The 19,128-nt window shown below is 48.4% G+C and overlaps 1 protein-coding gene across 1 annotated transcript in view; it reads left to right on the forward strand.

Moving 5' to 3' along the window:
- The first annotated feature begins 527 nt into the window (after positions 1-527).
- The window catches only part of KY (kyphoscoliosis peptidase), a 46,677-nt gene continuing 28,076 nt past the window's right edge, over positions 528-19,128 (forward strand). Inside the window, exons 1-4 of the mRNA XM_043595345.1 lie at positions 528-1,169; positions 4,213-4,275; positions 8,076-8,138; positions 17,882-17,956. Of these exons, the coding sequence (XP_043451280.1) occupies positions 1,034-1,169; positions 4,213-4,275; positions 8,076-8,138; positions 17,882-17,956 (337 nt within the window). The 5' untranslated portion in view covers positions 528-1,033. The remainder of the gene's footprint in view (positions 1,170-4,212; positions 4,276-8,075; positions 8,139-17,881; positions 17,957-19,128) is intronic.

The raw sequence follows: 19,128 nt of genomic DNA on the forward strand, positions 1-19,128 counted from the left end.
TGCAAGGTAGGGTCATCACACTCCAATACGAAGGGGCCCAGAGCAAAGGCTTCCGGGTGCACGACATTTATTAATGGTGGAAACTAAAGTTAGGGGACTGGCCCAGGTTGGGTGGGCCCACCGTGCCAAGGGCTAGCAGGCAGATGCCGCTGTAAACACTCCTGAGACCCAGAGCCAAAGGGCCTGTTGCTGCTGCTGGCTGGGCAGGCCGGGCCCCACTAAAAATAGATGGGTTCTCAGGTCCAGCTCCCTGAGCACAGCAGGCAGGCTGCTCCCTGCACCAGCCTCCTCCTCTGCCCCTCCCCCCTTCCCCAAGGAGCATGAGCCAGGCTTCTAGAAGGAACAGAGATGTTAAGACTTTCACCACAAGCCAGAAAGAACTGTTAAGTTGATGCCCAGTAGTCATGTTCCAAGTTCTGGTGCAGCCATAATCGCAGAGGTCCGGACCCCAACACCCTACCCATCTCTCTCTTATAGAGGAAGCCATCAACCTCCAAAACCCACCCGGGGAAGGGAAGGAGCGGGGCCACCCCGTGCTGCTTTTCCTTTTCCCGAATTTACTCTCACTGTTGACAGCACCGTGAGATTTCTGCGTTCGCCGAAGGCTCCGGAGAAGGTCTACCTCGGGCCCTCCCGGGAATCCCGGGACCAGCTGCGGAGGCCAGGCAGCGCCCGGCCAGCGGGAGAAGGGCTCTGGAGCCCGGGACGAGCGCTCCAAGCGCACGGGGTAGGAGGCGCTAGAGCCTGTGGCTGTGCCGCCCTCGGCCTGCGTGCAGGTCAGGGCTCGGCCCGGGATTTCCTTTCAAAGGTGACTTAGAGCGGCTTCATTAGGGTAGCGCCCTCCCGGGCGGGCCCTAATGGCGTGTTTGGCAGAGTCAGCGAAACGCGGCGCCCAGCGGCTCGGCGGCGGGGGAGCGCCCTCTCCCGCGCCCTCGCGGTCTCCCGCGCCGGCCAGCGGCGCGCACGGGGCCATTTGCAGTGCAGGCAGCCTCGAGAGCGGCCGCGGCGCAACGGCGGGGAGCGAGGCGGCACCATGGAGCTGAAGAAGGACAGCAACGCCGTGTCCATCGACATGCTGTTGATCGTGCACTCGGAGAAACGGCGCGCAGCGCACGGCACGCACTCAGACCGGCAGGCGGACCCGGGCGCGCTGCCGCAGCGCAGAGGAGGTAACGAGCGCCCGGCCCGGGCCCCCAGACCCCGGCACCTCGGCCTCCTCGCCTGGGGCCCGCCCGCCGGGGGGCGCCCCACGCGCCCCCGAAAGAGGCCAGGGAGACCGACCCTCTCTCCCCACCGCTGCCTGCTCCTCTTGCTCCTCTGCAAGCACTGGCGTCCCGTCCCGTCCCGTGGCAACGCGCAGCCCCGTGATTGCCCCGGGTTGACTCCCTGTGCTTCCGTCACCCCCCGGGAGCCAGCTTCCTCCCAGCCACTCTCCGAAGGGTGCACGACAGGGTTGGAAGATGCCTGGGAGGAAGGGGGCCAGAACCTCAGTCCTGACCCCTGGGTGACCGAGGCCTGCTCCTCACATGGCACTTTGTAGAGCGCAGGGGACCCAGGGGAATCTGTGTGCTGAATCAGACTTTGAGACGGGGAGCTCCCTTGGTGTCCTTGCACAACTCATGGCCTCAGTTTCCCCTTTCTTGAAGCCTCTCTCAGCCTCCTACAGTAGAAGGCATAAGGGTGGTGTAAAAGGCTTGCTAGAGTAAGCTGAAAATCTGCTCTCTCCGCTCTCACAGATCTATTAATTTTACTCCTCCTGTAGACTTTCTGAGAAAGGGTAGACTGGAAAAATAAAGTGACTCTTTATAGAGCAATTGTGGAAAGCAGCACTCAGGCCTCTGTAATCCCAGAGGAAAGGGCACACTGAAGAGAATACAGATGGAGAATAGGGGATGTTAAAGCCCCTCAGAAGTCCTAGGTGTATGATGAGGCCATTCCGAGCCTTCACGGGGGCTGGTGTGAGGTTTGTGCTAGGTTCACGGAGGGCCAGTGCTTTGGGACTGATGTTTTAACAGCCCTTGGTGCACTGCACATCCACCTGCCACCTGCCACACTGAAGCAATGGTGCCTTGAATGGCTTTGCCCCCACCAGTCACATAGGCTGGACCTGCCCCATGGTTCCTTGTGACCTCTTGGGGAGGAAGGCAGGGAAAGAAATAGATTCTGGAGAGCTGAGAATGTTGATAGGTACTCCGATCTCCCGCGGGATTTGAGGCCAGTTGTTTGGGTTAGTTGGTTCTTCCATTCCCAGAGCTGCTCCCAGGAGAGGCGGAAATGCCCCCCACCCTGCGTATTTGTAATGAGGAAATTGGCAGAGGCCCTCTGCTCCTTGATAGAAAAGAGACTGCTTCTACTCTGGACACTGCAGTCTGGAAGGCCTCCCCCTATGCATGGCAAGGCCAGAGGACCCCCACGAGGCCTGGCTCCAGGCCAGCCTGTGAGTCCCTCCCTCCCCCGCCCCCTCTGATCTCATCTCTCCTAAAGGCTCCAACACTAGAAAGAGAGGGCCTTTCAACAACACAGGGAAGCCTCAGAAATGCCAGGGATCAGGACTGGTTCAGAGGTGTCTGACCCCTAGCACTAACCCTACAGGCTCCAGACCAATGCATTTCACACTCATGACCATGATGCAAGGCAAGAAGGCCCTGCTTGCCAAGCCCTTTCTGCTAGTTTCCTCCACAACTTTCCTGATGGAGGTTTTTTCCCAGACACTATGGCAGTGCAGAGACCAGTGTCACTTATTTACAATCAGACAGTTCTGTACCAGAGTATAGAAGAGTGAGAATGCACAGCCTCTGAGGCCTGCTGGGCAATGGTGATGTCCAGGAGACCCCTGGCTAAGCCAGCCTATGGGCCCACACAGCCTAAGGCAGGGAAACACTGAACTAGACAAGCTTGTTCCAAGGCCTCCTGTTGGTGCACAAGATCCAAAACGCCCCCACACCTCTTCCAGGCATCTCCTCCTGTCCCCCCACCACCCCCAGCCCAGGTCCTTGGCTCTGCAAAGGAGGGCCTGAGCTCCATTACTGTCACTGTACAGAGGACTGGGTGGCTTTCTGCTCTGTCCTTGTGGCAGAAAAGAGAGGGAAAGGAGGCAAAGGCAGCATGTGCCAGGGATTTGGGCTACCAACAGATGCTCTCTGCTCTTTCCCTCTATGGCCCTAGCATTTTCCATTGTGCAGTGCTTCTCAAAAATATGCCTGGGTGCCCTCACTTCCTGTCATATACCCCCTAGCCATGGAGGAGGTGGCCTAAAGTCCCCTGCCCCAAGTCAGGTTTCATCCCCCAAGTCAGTGTGATGTGTGTATTCTACTCTACGTGTGTGTCAGCGACGGTTCTGAGCCACAAGCCCCAGATCTTGGCTGCGGAGAGCTCTGCAGAATAGAAGAGCATCAGGAAGGGACAGAGGGACTTGAGGAGTGGTTGAAAGGGCTGGAGAACCAGGCTAGAGGCACAGCTTCCAGGAAGAGTGCCATAAGCTGCACAGCAGGGCTGGTCTGGTGAGGAAACCTCTGTTGCCACCAAGGAGCCCTAGATACTCCGTCCTCACCCGGAACTTGATTTTATTGCAGCTGCTCCCATTGCCAGAACATACGCCATTTCTGCGCCAGGAACTGGACCTTGCAACCACCACTTTCAGCCAGGACCAGAGAGAGAGTGCGCATGCACTTCCATTCCCTTCCCTCTTGCATCACCAGGTCTCAAGATGGAACCAGATGCAGATGCATCTGACTGGCTGTGCCTAGGCCACATACATCCATGCTCTAGCTGCAAGGGAGGCTGGGAGAGTAGGCAACAATCACTTGCAGTTCCCACAGGGATAGACCATCTTTGCCCATCCCCCACCTCACATCATGACCCTAACAGTGGGAGATTCACCACATACAGGAAGAGGAAGGCAAAATCAATGGCAAACATCTTCTACAATAATACTTCCATATTTAAGAGGTAGAGATGTGGAGTGAAGAATAGGCATCTGCACTGTGAAAATTCTCCCTGGATGATGCTGATAACCAACCCCACCATCCTTGGAAACCACTGTTTTAATATTTTAAAGTGCATCTCATTCACAGGCAGTCCCCCTTGAATCCTGAGAGAGCCAAGTTCCACCAGCCCCACTTCACCCCAGATACATTTGCAACTGACCTGTCACTCGCTGGCCTGGGTCTCCCGGCCACTGAGAACCTCACTCCAAACCTTGTTATCCCACAGGACTCCAAGGTGTTGGAAATGGAATCCGGAGATGGCAGAAATTCGAAGGAAATGACGTGCATGGTAAATTCTCTCTTTTCATTTTGTTTTCCTTTCAATCTCTGTAATTCAACACATTGAAAAATGACTGGAAGCATTAGATTTCACATGTTCGAAAACTGGCTCTAGACATCTAACCACTCAGGAAGTAGCTGCTCATGACTCAGCAAAGCTCTGGGGCTGCTATGACTCTAGAAAGTTTTCCCTGAGATCAGGTCCCCCAGTTTCCTGGACGCTGTGAGGGGAGGGGAGCAATTCCATAAGGTTGAGCACCCACTTGTTCACTGGCTATATATAGGGAAGGACTTAGCATCATCTGGCACAGTGAGGTTTGAGTGTGTTCCCACTGGGGGTGGGGCTGCTTATGTCATGCAGGGCAGCCATCTTTGAAATTTTTTCCAAATGGAGAGGACAGTGGCCTGCTTTGGGACATTATTGCTCCAGGCCTAGGGACATGGGTGCTATGGTTCCCGGATGGCCTGGGACCCAGAATACAATAAGCTCAGAGAAGTCAGTTTCCAAAGCCTCCTTTCTCTGGTGCCAGGCATCTGTTGCCCTGCAGGGAACAGGCCCAGGACATCTCTGGGAGTGCCATGCATGGACTGACTATACTAGGCCTTATTCTGTACCTTTCACAGATTCATTAGCCCAGCTTCCAGAACAAACATCAGTGAAACTTCACTGTAGGCACGTGAGAATTCTACTAAGAATTAGGCCTCCACTCCCAGAGCTCCATCAGGGGGCTCAGTCAGATCTGGGCCCATCAAATGCCAGTGTGAAGATACCACCCCCCATGACCCTCTGCAGATGGGGAATCAGGACCCCAATTGCCTGAGACCAAACAGCTATGCTCTGCTAACAAAAGGGAAGTAAATTCATTCACTCATTCCCTTAATAAAGCTCTACAGGGCTTACTTTGTGCCAGGCAGGGATCCAGTTGTTGAGATGAAGATAGTCAGGAACGCTGCCCTCATGGCACCACATTGATGGTTATAATCATGATGCTTTTCACTGCAATAGAGTCTCAACTCCCTGGAAGTGAAGAGCTTTCCTGTGTCCCCTGCCCTGTGCATGGGGACACGTTGTCCTTAAGACATACCCCTGACCTGAGGACTACCCCTCAGGGTCCTGGCTAATGGGCATACACGGTGGGATGGCTTCTTTAACCTTGTTACGAGGCCATAGGGTGATAGATGCGTCAACTCTGGCTGTACTGAAGCAAATGCCAAAGTTAGCAAAACTATGCTTCAGGCTCATGAGAATTATAAGAATCAGACCACCAGAAACCTGTCAGCTGCAGAAATGCACAGCAGCTGGTACAGGTATGCACTGCTTGGCCAGCGTACAAGTGGGTGAGTGGGCAAGTGGGTTGCAGTGGGAGGAAAGAGACACGGCACCTTCCTTTGTTACAGCTCTCTCACCTTGAGTTGTCTGAAATTCATCTTATGGCTTCTTGGCCACATTCTTACATTAGAAGATTGAAATATAGTAAATTTATCCTATTTTTACCATCTTTAGCATCCCTGGTTTGAGGGAAATTTAGTGGAAAAATACAACAAAATAAATAGGATCATGGGGCACCTGGCTGGCTCAGTTGGTGCAACATGTGGCTCTTGATCTCAGGGTTGTGGGTTTGAACCCTATGATGGGTGTAGAGATTACTTTAAAAAAACATAAAAATATTTTTTAAAAAATAATTAAATAAAGAAGATCACTAAAGTAGTTCTTGCAGAACTACCCGAGAACGGAGAGTTTCAGGTAAATGGAGGGCTGGAGAGAGGTTCTACAGAGGACTTGAGCCTGGAAAAAATGATGGCTGCACCACTCCACTGATACATGTAATTTAAAGTAAAATTTTATTTTTATTTATTTTTCAAATTGCACGTTTGCATGCATGCAGAAATTAAAATTACAGCTTTTTTTCTGTGTTTTCTAATGGCAAGATTCTGGGTACATAATTGCCTTGCTGGTGCCCAAGGCACCCAGCCCTGGAAACTGGACGGCTTTCATCTGCAAAGGAGGCAGCTGACGGCTTATGCTGGTGGAGTGTGCACAAATGTGGCTGAACATGGAGCTGATCCAAAAAGGCACATGTTCCCCCTCTTGCTGCCCTGTGCACTCCTTGGGCTGGGGCGTTGGCAGGGTGGGGGGAGCCTGGACTGCTCCAAACTTTTCCGAGCAGCAGGTGTTTGGGCCCAGCCAACCCCACTAGCTTGCCCAGCAACGGGCTTCCCCTACTGTGATTGGCTGCTTTCCTTGGTCCTGGCTGAAGTCTGCCTAGCAGCACAGGGACTGACACCCCACAGCCACAGGGAAACCAATTGTGCAGCCCTGACTATAAATACCCACAGCAGCTATGCCAGCCAATCGTCCTCCTTGAGGATTCCCTCCCAGATCCTGTTTCTTTCATCGGCCAGCCCAGCAGAGAAGTAGCCAGCTGTGCCTGAAGGAGGTGGCCTCCCTGTCCTCCTCTAAGTCTGGCCTAGAGCTCCAGACCAGCATCACCCTGGATTGGCACACACAGTGCTCCTAGCCCCTGGCCAACCCACCGACCTCAGCCCATGGGGTGAGGGTCCTGGCTGGGCCTGCTCATAGGAGAAGGCTGGAGCAGGCAGGTTCTCCAGGGCAAGACCCTGCCAGCTGGATCACAAGTCCAGCCCAGCTCAGTGACCTGCCTACCCACCTTGACTGGCTTCTACCTAGGCCAAGGTGTGGGAAGCACTGAGTGGCAGATCTGATTGGGTACAGAGAAGTCATCTGAATGGAACCTGCCTAGGCCAGTGCCCCAGAGGCATGCTTATTTCCAGGCCCAGTCACTGGTCCCAGTGGCTACTTCCAATGGCAGGCCCAACACCGTTTCTGCAGACCAGTGTGAGGCCAGGGGTGAAGGTGGCAGGTGAGGGTGGTAACAGTGGGGGAACCCCCTGCTGCCACAACCCTGGCCCTTCTCCAGCCCCTCCCTTGATCCCTCTGAAGCAGCCTCAGCAAGACCAGGCCACCACAGTAGCTGTTAAGGGAAAGATGTAGCAGAAGGTGTTGCATCCCATAGGAGGGGCAGGTAAGCCTGTGGGTTCCCCCTTCATGGCCTGTGGCAGGAACTGGGCATTTCTCCACAGCAAGCTGACCCCACTAGGCTCTGAGGACAGCTCTGTGTTCCAGGACATAAATACCCTTCGTGCATGGAGAGAGCTATCACATAGCGGATGCCCTGCAAATGTCTCCAAAACTGACCCATACGGCAATCACCCCAACTCCTAAGCTAGGAAGGCTGCCCCCACTCTTCTCAGAGGAGGAAGCTGAGCTAGGAATCAGGAGACTTGGGGTTCAGGTCCCAGTCTGACCTACCCTAGCAGGAGGGTCTTTGGCCAGAAGTTAAGCCTCCAGGCAGCAGGCTCATCCGCTGTAAAATGGGGATAGAAAGGCATGATGATCAGCGAGGCATCTTTTTGTATTTTGGCAACTGAGCCTGGTGACACTAAAGTTGGGAGTTATGGTTACTCAGCCCACTGGAGCTGTCCCCACCTTATGGAGAAGAAACCCAGCCTCTGCTGGCACCTGCTGAGAGGTGTGAGGGTGTGTGCACACGGGTTCATAGTCATTTGCCTCTGCATTCATGTGTGGAACTGTGCCTATTCCCACGTGTGTACACCATGGGGATGTGCTCGTGGGTGTGCGCATGGTTAAGCCAGGCCTGGGGTGAGCTTGACCCCCACCAGCTCACCTTTCTGGCGGACGCACACAGCTCCTTGCTCCTTGCTTTGCCTGGGGCAAACTCCTCCACGGTCCCTGTGGCCACTGCAGGTCCCTCTGTCTTGCGTCTACAGGAAACCTGGCGGAGAAACAGCACCCTCAGCAGACCCAGGTCATCACTTCCTACGACAACCAAGGTAAGGATTCACTGCTACCCGTGACCTCTCCTCCAGTTCCTGTGTGGCTGGATCTGCTGCCCAGGCCAGAGACAGCAAGTGCAGAGCACAGACTGTGGGGAGCAGGATCCCCTCTGCCCTGTGGACATTGGAGCACCTTTTTCTTCTCCCTCTCCCCGTGTCCCATGGGAAACAGTGAGAGGCTGCATGGGATAGAGTGATAAAGTCCTTGGGCCACAGAACTCACAGCTGTCCTCTTCACCCTTGCTGTCTTCACTATAGCCAACATTTATGAGTGCTAACCAAGTGCCAGGCACCCTGCCGATCCATTTACATAATTATTCTCATGTAAATGAAGCTTACCTATCTGATAGGTCCTCTTAACTGTCCTCAATTTACAGATGAGTAAACTGAGGCTTGGAAAAGTTGTCATATGTTTGAGAGCACATGGCTGGTGAGAGTCAGAGCTGGGGGAACCTGCCCACCCCACTACAGCCACCACCAAGGCCTCAGCTGTTAACCCTCACACAGCCCTGCTTCCACAACGCCTCTGAAAACCGGCCTCCCCACTGCCTACCCACTGTCCAAGCCTTCCCTCCTCCTGAGTCACAGCGGAGTCTGAGTCTTCCAGGGCCCTCCCCACAAGGAATGAGTTTAACTCGGCAAGGGGAAGTGAGAGGGCCCTTCCCCAAGAGAGCTCTTCCCTGAGAATCCTCACTTTGCTGGGATGGGTTCCGGGGCTCTGGGAGGGCAGGCAAGGGCATCACCATGCTGACTCTGCAGTTGACCAGATCTGAGAACACAGGGTATGTGGGGTGGTGAGGCTACAGTGATAGAGATGGGAGGACTTTACAGCTCCGGCTGGAGGGGAGGCCAAGTTAAATAGAGACTCCCACCCCCTACTCAGCCCCCTCCTCTCTCCCTCCCCACCAATAACCTCCCACCTTGGCCTCCTGCTCTGCATTAAAGACTCAGAGCCTGGTATCTATCTGAGAGCTCTCATAGACTCAGCCCTAAGATTTCACCCCTATTGCTCTCAGCACTGATGTCCTAACTTGTAAAGAAATTATCTGCACGTGTTCAGGGAGCAGTGGCAAAGTAGGAGTCCCTGGAGGACTCGGAGCCTCTCACGGAATCACTCTCAGAATCACAGATTAACCCACCATCACCACAGAAAGGCACTGGCAGGCGGTGAGGAAGGGCCTGTCAAGATGGGTTTACCAGCACGACACCGACCAGTGTATCTTACGGCAGAACTCCGGGGAATATGGCTCCACAGCAGGCCCCCCTCAGTGGGCCCACCACAACCTGCCCCCTGCCCTGAGCACTGCAAAGACAAACCCAGGCCCCCCTGCTTCCCTGAAGTGAACTAGCAGCACACAGCTCACCACAAAACAAAAATAAGCAATACCTCACTAAAAGGAAAGTGGATTAGCCACCGCCAATCTTGCTTAGTTCTGGCTATGCCGCCCGATAGGGCCATGGTGTTATCCCCATTTGTGCACAAGAAAACTGAGATGGGGTACTGTGGTCCCCGAGTCAGGCACACCTGCCAGACCTCCACACTGCACTGTCCCCATGGTGTCCCAGACAGATAGGAGTGGTATGGGGCCCACCAGACACCAGAGCCCCACTTGGCACACCACACCCTGGCTCTCATGGGCCACTCACATGCCACCCACCTGCTCTAGGGGACAATCTGTTCCTTGACTCCTCCAGTTTGTAGAGGCTGCTGGCATTTCTTGACTTGTACACCTGCACCACTCCATTCTCTGTGCCCATTGTCACATGGCCTTTTCTCCACATTAGTAGTTTAATCTCTTGACTCTGTTTTATGAGAATCCTTGTGATTACTTAGGGCCCGCCAGATAATCCAGGATGATCTTCCTATCTCAAGATCCTTAACTTAATCACATCTGCAAAGTCCCCTTTCCTATATAAGGGAGCATTCACAGGTTCCTAGAATTAAGGCATGGATATCTTTAAGGGCCGCTATGCAGCCTACCACATGGGTACAATTTAAAACAGAGTAGTTGAGAAGGTGACATTTGAATAAGGGAGGAGGTGAGGGAGCAAGCCATGTGGGCATCTGGGAAAGAGCATCCAGGAGAGGGAGCACCAGGTATGATAAATTTTATGCAACAGCTGACAAACAGATCAGTGGAGTCTCGAATCTCCATGCGGAAGGGTGCTTCAGAAGATTAATCTGTAATGGGTGTGTGAGGGAGGAGACAGGAGGGTGGTTGCTGGAGTCCCTGTGACTTGGGGCCCCAAAAGTGATTCCTGAGGAGCCAGTTTTCTTTGAGGCTTCCTTTCTTGCTGGTCATTTGTCCCCAAGCAGACACTCCATTCCTTCTTTGGTCACGCAGGCACTGGGGTCAGACGGCCATGTTTCCAGATATGGGATGCTCCTGTGGAGCTCCGTGCTGCAGAAGGGATCATGAATGGCCCTCTGTTTTCAAGAGCCCGGTGAAAGCCGGGGTCGGTCAGGGCTGCAAGAGACACCCTTCATCACCCCCTGGCTGGTGTCCCAGCCGTCTCAGCCCGCTCGGTTGTCAGGTTGTCACCTGGTGACTCGGGCTGCTGAGTGGGCCTTTCACACTGCGTCCAGTGGAGACTGACAAGGGTTCTGCAGAGTTAGACTGTCCCTGTCATCATCCAGCATGCTGCTCTTGGGCTGTCAGAGCACTAGGCTTCCTGCACTGAAGCGGACTACCAGTCCCTGGGCTGAAACCACGCACAGCCCTGCTGAACACCTACCCTGGGGCTCTTTAAGGGCGTTTTTAAATTACAGATGCTTTAGCTGAGGCTTCCTGACTCTAAACTACTGCAGAGGAACATTCCAAGGCAAGGAACCCGGCTACTAACCTGGGTACGGTTATTAACCCGGGTTCCAGGTACAGAAAACGTTAGTGAGCACCTTAAGGCAAGGATAGCAAGTATCTGACCTGAATCCTGCAGCCCTAGGCACACAGACACCCCCCCACGTGTGCATGCTCACACACACTCACATTCATAACACACACACATGCCTGACAGTCTTTGCTAATTGATCAACACTCCAGGCAGCTACTTGCAGCCAGTCAGAGTTAATGAACAACACGAAATCTGTTTGCCATCTCTGCATTAGATATTCTGAGCAAATTAGGGCTTTAGACAAATCCTGATTCAGACCTGCAGAGACCTGGGGAGAAGCCGCTGGAGGGAGAACTCTCCCGACCAGGTAAAAGGCAGACCCAAGGCAGTAGGGCCCCTGGCAGGGACGTTCTGGGGCTTCCTGCTGCATCTCCGGATCTGAGGGCTTAAGAGGAAAGGACACGGAGCTGGTGGCACCTGGGGCAGGGGCCTGGGAGGCACTTCTCAAGCAACTGCTGATATGCTGCTACTAAGACAGCTAGGGCTGCAGCCTCAGAAGTGGTATTTCGGTGACAACTGGTAGAACCAGGGAGGGACGCCATGAGAGAGCCAGCCAGGTAACCTGAAGTCCCGGGAAGGACCTCCTGTGGGTTTGGTCGTGACTGTTAAGATTGGTGTAATGGTATCTGACTATACTTAGGTTTTAGATCTTACTTTAAATTTTGCTCCAAATGATGTTCCACTCTCATTCATTGGAAATTGGTCAAATTAATTTTCTTCTTAGATTAAGAGTTGATGTGATACAGGAATATAGTAGTCTGCAAAATCTTACCATTTCACTCCTTTAGGGAGCACAGGGCTCTCCAGTGACTGCTGCTCACCTGTGACAGCACACCCAGGCCCAGTTTCTGGGGCAGAGAGGCCTCCGAAAATGCCCTCACACACCTGTGTGTGACAAGAGTGGGTATCACACTCCCACAGATCAGGAAGGCTAAGGAGCTGTGCTGTTTTCCTCAGCAGGGGGCTGATTAGCAGCGCCTCTTTGGAGGAGAGTCAGGAAGTGGGGCTCAGGAGGATATTGGAAATTGGGCCCCTGTCCAAGAAGGGGGAGGAAAGAGGAAGTTCAGGAAAGAGAGAAGGGATTGGAAATGGTGCTAGGTGGAGGTTGCAGAACAGGACCACATCCGGGTGTGAGAATACCTCAATGTCCACCTTTACCACCGCTTTACCAGTACCTAGTTTCTCAGCTCACCCATTCTTGGACAAAGAGCCAGGGCTGAATTGGGGGTGTTTGGAAGCACCTGTATGTTAGATGTGAGAAGTTGGGGGAAGAGGTTTGCTGTTGACTAAACCAAGTTGTTCAGTTCTGCACCTTCTTTAAGCTTCTGGAGGTTGTTGCAGTCCAGCGTTTTCCAAATTGTGTTTCACAAAATAGTACTGGGTCAAACTGACTTCTTCGCTGCAGGACTTCTCACAGCGTTACACATTACAACCTACAAAAAGAGAGACAGTGGACATGTTTCTCAAATCCTTTTCTTATAAAGCATCTTGTAGCCAAGTACAGCTTGGCACCCACTTTGAAAAACACCCGAAAGTGTTTCAGATGGGAAAAGTAAAAAGGCAAAGGAGAATAGGCCTGTGCTTCACGCAGCATGGGAAGACACACAGGAAGTGTTTGCTCTTGGCATTGACACTCGATCCTATAACCAGAACTGAATTATGCTTTGAACTCTGAAATGCTTAAAGTCTTAATTATAAAGTCACACACTGATTTTCTTTGACAGTGAATGTACTAGAAACTACCCTCAAAGTGAAGGTTAACCCCTTCAAAGTAATACCTGGGAAGGTCACATTGTATCTTATTAAGTTGTTTGAGAATGACCCTCTTTGGCATGCAGAGCAAGTTTCTGAGCTATACAAGATAGTATTGTCATTCTGTGAAAACCATCGCAATACATTTAGCAGGGAAAGGGTTAGTAAAAAGAGCTCTTACAAAACTAATAAGGAAAAAATAATACAACTAGGAAAATAGGCAATTCACAAAATAAGAATTTCAAATGGCAAATAACTATATGAAAAATACATTAAAAATTAAATGCATAAAAAAGAGATGCCATTGTTCATTAATAAAAGTTCAGAGATTGATAAAATCACACGTCAGTGAGTATATCAGTGATCTATTTTTACATTGCAAACCACCCCAAAACTCAGGGGCTTAAAATAATAAGCATTTACCAGCTCACAGGTTGGCTGTGCGTTCCTGCCTGAGATACGCCCAGTTCATCACGGGTCTTGGCTCGGCTTGCTCATGTATTTGTGGTCAGCTGGTAAGTTGGCTGGAGACCAGGTAGGGTAGGGTGGCCTCACCTGAGATGCCTCTGCTCTGTTCCACGTGGTCTCTCCACCCCCAGCAGGCTAGCCTGGGCTCATTCACACGGCAGTTGTGGCTAGAATCCCAAGGATGAGAGTGGAGGCTGCAAAATTCCTTGAGACCTACGCTCAGAGCTTCCCCAGGACCACTTCTGTTAACATCCCATGCTAACTAGACAAACCAAGTCCTATAGATAGCCCAAATTCAAGGGGCAGAACAAAAGACCTCTCGTTGGAAGTACGAAGTTTTGTGATGAATTTTGCAATCAAACACAGTAAGAATGAGCAAAATGGACACTCCCTTGTGCTGTTGGTGTGATCAACTGATAAAATCATTCATGGGAAGTTTGCCAAAATACAGCAAAAGATCCATATTTAAAAATGTATTCAAAGGGACTGATTTGAAAAGTGTGTAAAGAGATGTGTATCAGAATGTTCATGCATCACTGATTCTAATAGCAAAATATTTGGGAGAAGTTAACCAACCAAAAGGGATTGCTTATATGGATTATAAACGATGTACAGAATAGAGTACTATCCAGCTCGCTTAAAACGATGACATAGGACCAGATTCACTGACGTGTGAAGACTCGAGAAGGAAGCAGGTGTTTACTATAATCATGCTCTGGACTTTAAATTTCCATTTTGTATTGTTCTGGATCATCCAGTTCTTGTTTTAATTCTTCTCAGGCTTGTTTGCTCAACTGGTACTTATATTTATTTTTGTTTTATTTTAAATTACTAAAATTGAATTGTCTGGCATATACTTGCGTGGGTTTTAACGCATACAGAACGCATGCTCATATTCTGACTACTATAGTCAGAATACAGGGCAGTTCTGTCACCCCAAAATCCTCTTGTGCAGAATGTCAGTGGTTACATCCTCCTGTCTCTCCTAAGAGTTTCTTTGTATTGTTGAGAAGTACTCCTTGATATGTATGTACCATAGGGTGTTTATCCATTCACTCATTGAAGGACATTTAAGCTGTTTCCAGTTTAGGGTGATTATGAATAGAGCTTCTATAAACATTTGTGTATAGGTTTTTGTATGAACAAACGTAAGTGTTTATATCTCTGGGATAAATGTTCAAGAGTGCAGTGGTTGGGTCAGATGTTCAGTATATGTTTTGTTTTATAACAACCTGACAGACTGTTTTCAGAGTTGCTGTATCACTTCACAGTCCCACCAGCGATGTCTGAGAGGTCTGATTTCTCCACAACCTTGTCAACGTAGAGTATTATCACTATTTTTTATTACTTCTCTTCTAATAGGTATGATATCTCATTGTGATTTTAATTTGCATCTTCCTAATGGCTAATCATATTGAACATCATTTGACGTGCTTATATGCCATCTGTAATCTCTTCTTTTACCCATTTTCTAATTGAAATGTCTTTGCACTTTTGTAAAAAATCACTTTGCCATATTTGTGTGGGTCTATTTCTTAACTATTTATTATGCTCCATTGATCTATATATCTGTCCCTTTGACAGTATAACACTGTGTAATGACTGTAGCTTTATAGCACATCTTAAAATCAAATAGCTGGTTCCTCCAACTTTTTTTTTTTTTCAAAATTGGTTTGGCCACTGTAGTTGCTGTATCTTTCCATCTAAATTTTAGAATTATCTTGCCTATATCTAACATCTATAAAATTCCTTTAAGGAGTCTGAATGAAGTTGCATTAAATCTATAGATCAATTTAGGGAGAATTGACAACAATATTGAGTCTTTCAATTCATGAGCATGGTATGTCTTCCCACTTATTCAAGTCTTCTTTAATTTGTTTGATCATACTTTATGGTTTTCAACATACAGCCCTTGCACTTTTTTTTTAGATTTATATTTAAGTATTTCAATTTTTGGAGCTATGGGAAATATTGATTTTTAAATTCAATTTCCAATCATTTATTGTGACTATAAATAGAATTGATTTTGTATCTGACCTTGTATCCTGTGACCATGCTAAACTTACTAGTTCTAGGAGCTTTCTTTGTAGATTACTTGGTATTTTCTACACACATAGATATGTCATCTGTGAATAAGGAGAGTTTTATTTATTTCTAATCTATAGGACTTTTATTTATTTTTCTTTTCTTCTTTTCTTATTTCTTATTCTTTTTCTTGTTTTATTTCACTGGGTAGAACTTCCAGTGCAATGTTTGTTAGGAGCAGTGAGAGTGGACATCCATGCCTTGTTCCAGTCATAGGGGGAAAGCATTCCATTTTTGACCATTAAATATGCTGTTAGCTGTAGATTTTTGTTAGATACTCTTCTTCAGATTAAGGAAGTTCCCTTCTATTCCTAGTTTATTGAGAAGTTTCATCATGAATAGATGTTAAATTTGTCAAATGTACTTTCTGCACCCATTGAAATGATCATGTGGTTTTTCTTCTTTGGTCTGCAAATATGGCAAATTGCATTAATTGGTTTTCAAATATTGAACCAGCTTTGCAGTGCCATGGTATTCTTTTACTGTATTGCTGGATTTAATTTTCTAATATTTTTTGAGAATTTTTGTGTTCATAAGAAATATTCGTCTGTAATATTCTTTTCTTATACTGTTTTTGTCTGGTTTTGGTATCAGATTAATGCTGGCCTCATATAATGGGTAATGAAATATTTACTATTCTGTTTTCTGAAAGATCTTATTTAAAAATTGATCTTATTTCTTTTTAAACGTTTGTTAGAATTTATTGGTGAAACCAACTGGACCTGGCCTTTGTTTGTTCCTGGAAGATTTTGAACTACAATTAGTTTTCAAAATAGATGTAGAGATATTGAGGTTTTCTATTTGGGTGAGTTTTAGTAGTTTGTAGCTTTCAAGGAATTGATCCATTTCATCTAAGTTGTAGAATTATGTGCATTAGGTTGTTGGTAGTATTCCCTTATTATTCTTTTAACACACACAAGATCTGTAGTGTTCTCACCTGTTTCATTTCTGATATTGGTGTCTTAATTTCTGATTTGTGTCTTACCTCTTTTTCTTTTTGGTCAGTCTCGTTACAGGCTTATCAATTTTGCTGATCTTTCCTAGGAATCAGCTTTTGGTTTCATTGATTACTTTCTCATCATTTCTTTAATTTTTTTTTCTGTACCACACTGTTTCTCCTCTCCTTCTGGGATCTCAGTAACATGAATGTTAGACCTTAAAATATTATCCTACAGGTCTCTGAAGTTCAATTTATTTTGCCCTGTTTCTTATATTATCTTTCTTCAAGTTCACTGACTCTTCTGTCATCTCTATATATTATTTAGCATATCCAGATAGTTTTTCAAACTGTTATATTTTTTACCTCTAGAATTTTGTTTCTTCTTTGTATCTTCTGACGTTTTGCTGATTCTTGGTATCTTTCCATTTATTTCAAGACTATTTGCCCTTATTTGTTAGAGCATGGTTTCCATGGCTATTTGCAAGTCTGATAATTCCAAAATCTTTATCATCCCGAGGTTAGCATCTGTTGATTATCTTTTCCTTTCAAGTAGAGATAACTCCTCGTTCTTCCTACACTGGATAGTTTTGAATTGTAGCCTTTGCAATGCTCTATAGATCTTCTCAGAACATGCACCCCCAGTGGCCAGTCTAGGCATTGGTCTACACCATAGTTTAGTTCTCCAAGACTGTGGTATAATGTTTAGGATGAGATCCATGTGTGCTCAGCTCAGAGGGGACCACAAGAGTTCATCCAGAACTCTATGGGTTTGCTTTCTTGAGCTCCCACCCCTTCACAACCCGCTTCTCAATTCTCCAGCACAAAAGCTGGACTCTAATTTCCCCACTCTGCCAGGCACTTCTCACAACTCTGTCTACATCTAGAGACAATCAGTGGGGAACAGAGAGAGAGAAAAAACAGTGAGTATTTGCTCCCACACTCTAGGGAATCATAGCTTCCCTCGAAGACTCGAGTGCTTAAGGTTTGGGCTGACCAACAAAATCACTGCTACACCCCTACCAACAGACTTTCCTAGAGGCTGAATGGGGAGATAATAGAAAAAAGGGATGGGGGAGGTCCAACAGGGGATTTCCCCCATGCTCTCTGACTCTTAAAGGTTTCCCTTCTTACTTCACAAGCTGGAAGAAAGAGCTTCTCTTGGAGCACCATTTCCCTGTACCCACTGTGCACTTCTGGGTTTGGGGCTGCCTGTGAGTCAAGTCTAAGTAATACCATATGGGAAAGGGAATAGTAAACTCACTGAAAATTTAGTGATGCTTTAAATGCTAATCTTATTCCCTGACTTGCCTTATATGATTTACAGAGGACTACAGAGTCCTCAAATAGTTGCTCCGTGCATTCTTTCCAAGGTTTATAGTTGTATTCACTGGAAAAGACAAGGTAGTGTTCTTATTTCATCTTGCCTGGGTTTGGAAACTGTCTGCTTGTATTTTGTTTTTCATTTCTTTAAACAAGAATTACTTGTATATTCAGAAGAAAGCTTAAAACCAATTGTGTTTTGTTGTTCAAACATCTGTCATGGGACATTGCACCCTTTGCTAGCAGCATCTGGCTGAGAATGTCACCTCCCATTCCTTTGCAGGGACACAGCTGACTGTGGAGGTCCACCCTCGAGATGCCATGCCCCAGCTGCTCAAGAAGTTCTCCTTGGCTAAATGTACGTACGTACAGGGCTGCTCATGTGTGGAGGGCTGGAGGGAGGAGTGACAGTCACTTAATGGGCCAGAGTCCAACCTGGGCATCTTGTGGGGGCAGGAGAGGAGTAACCTAGGCCTACACACTGGAAAGAGGCAGAGGCATGACAGCTTCATTCTAGGGACTCCCTTCTCCATATCTAACACCCACTGTTCTTGTGTCTGTGCACTTAGGTGTGGGTAACACAAAGCACTTCGCTAAAGATGAATTTCATCACAAGAGTGTTGTTATTAGATACCATTTATTGTCTGCCTAAAAAGTGGCATACACAGTGGTAAGCATTTTACATTCATTAACTTTTTAACCCTTTGATAGATGCCTCACTTTTTAAATCACCAAAGTGAGACCCAGAGAGGTGAAATAACTGCGAAGGGACTAGCTAGGAAGTGGGTCAAAACCAGGTCTGACTGAGACCTGTGCTCTTAGCCACCACGTTTGGCTGCCTTCAGTGCAAGGTGCATGGGGTCAGACCCGTGATGTCTTTTCCACTCCCTTCTTGGCCCTCTCTGGGCATCTGTCTACCTTATAGCTACAGGGGCCTGGGGAAATGCTGGCCAAGGAATGAAGTCTACAGAGCATCCAGGGCTCAGGTTCTCTCCGTGTCCATGCCTGAGCAAGGCAGGCCCTCCCACCTGCCTTGTCCTGTAGCCCTCAGAGGTCCGGGTCTCAGAAGGGCAGTCAGGTATAGAGCGGACAGGCTGGGTTCAGATCTCAGCTCTTACCTTGGGCAAGTAACTTAACCTCTCTTGTGGAGTCAAATTCCTCATCTATAAGAGGAGGAAAATAATTCAGCTTCCTTCATAGGACTGTTGTGAAGTTAAATGAGACTGTCAATATAAAGCACAAGGCAGGCATAGTAAGTGCACAATAAATGCTAGCTACTACGTTGAACCCTCATTACCCTATCAAAGAATGGAGATGGAAATAAAATGTAGGTGCAAGAAACACAAGGACAACTCTTTGTCAGAGCCTCTATACATTTGCAACCTTCCATTGTTATATTTATAGCCTTTGGTGGGCTTCAAGGGCATAAAACAACCTGCCTCCTCAGCTCCCCCTGGCTCCATCAGGGACCCATATCTTCCTGACCTGGTTTCAAATCAGCAGCTCCTTTCCTGTTTCCCAGGAGTCTAA

This window comes from Prionailurus bengalensis, chromosome C2 (assembly GCF_016509475.1).
Source record: "Prionailurus bengalensis isolate Pbe53 chromosome C2, Fcat_Pben_1.1_paternal_pri, whole genome shotgun sequence".
Lineage (NCBI taxonomy): Eukaryota > Metazoa > Chordata > Mammalia > Carnivora > Felidae > Prionailurus > Prionailurus bengalensis.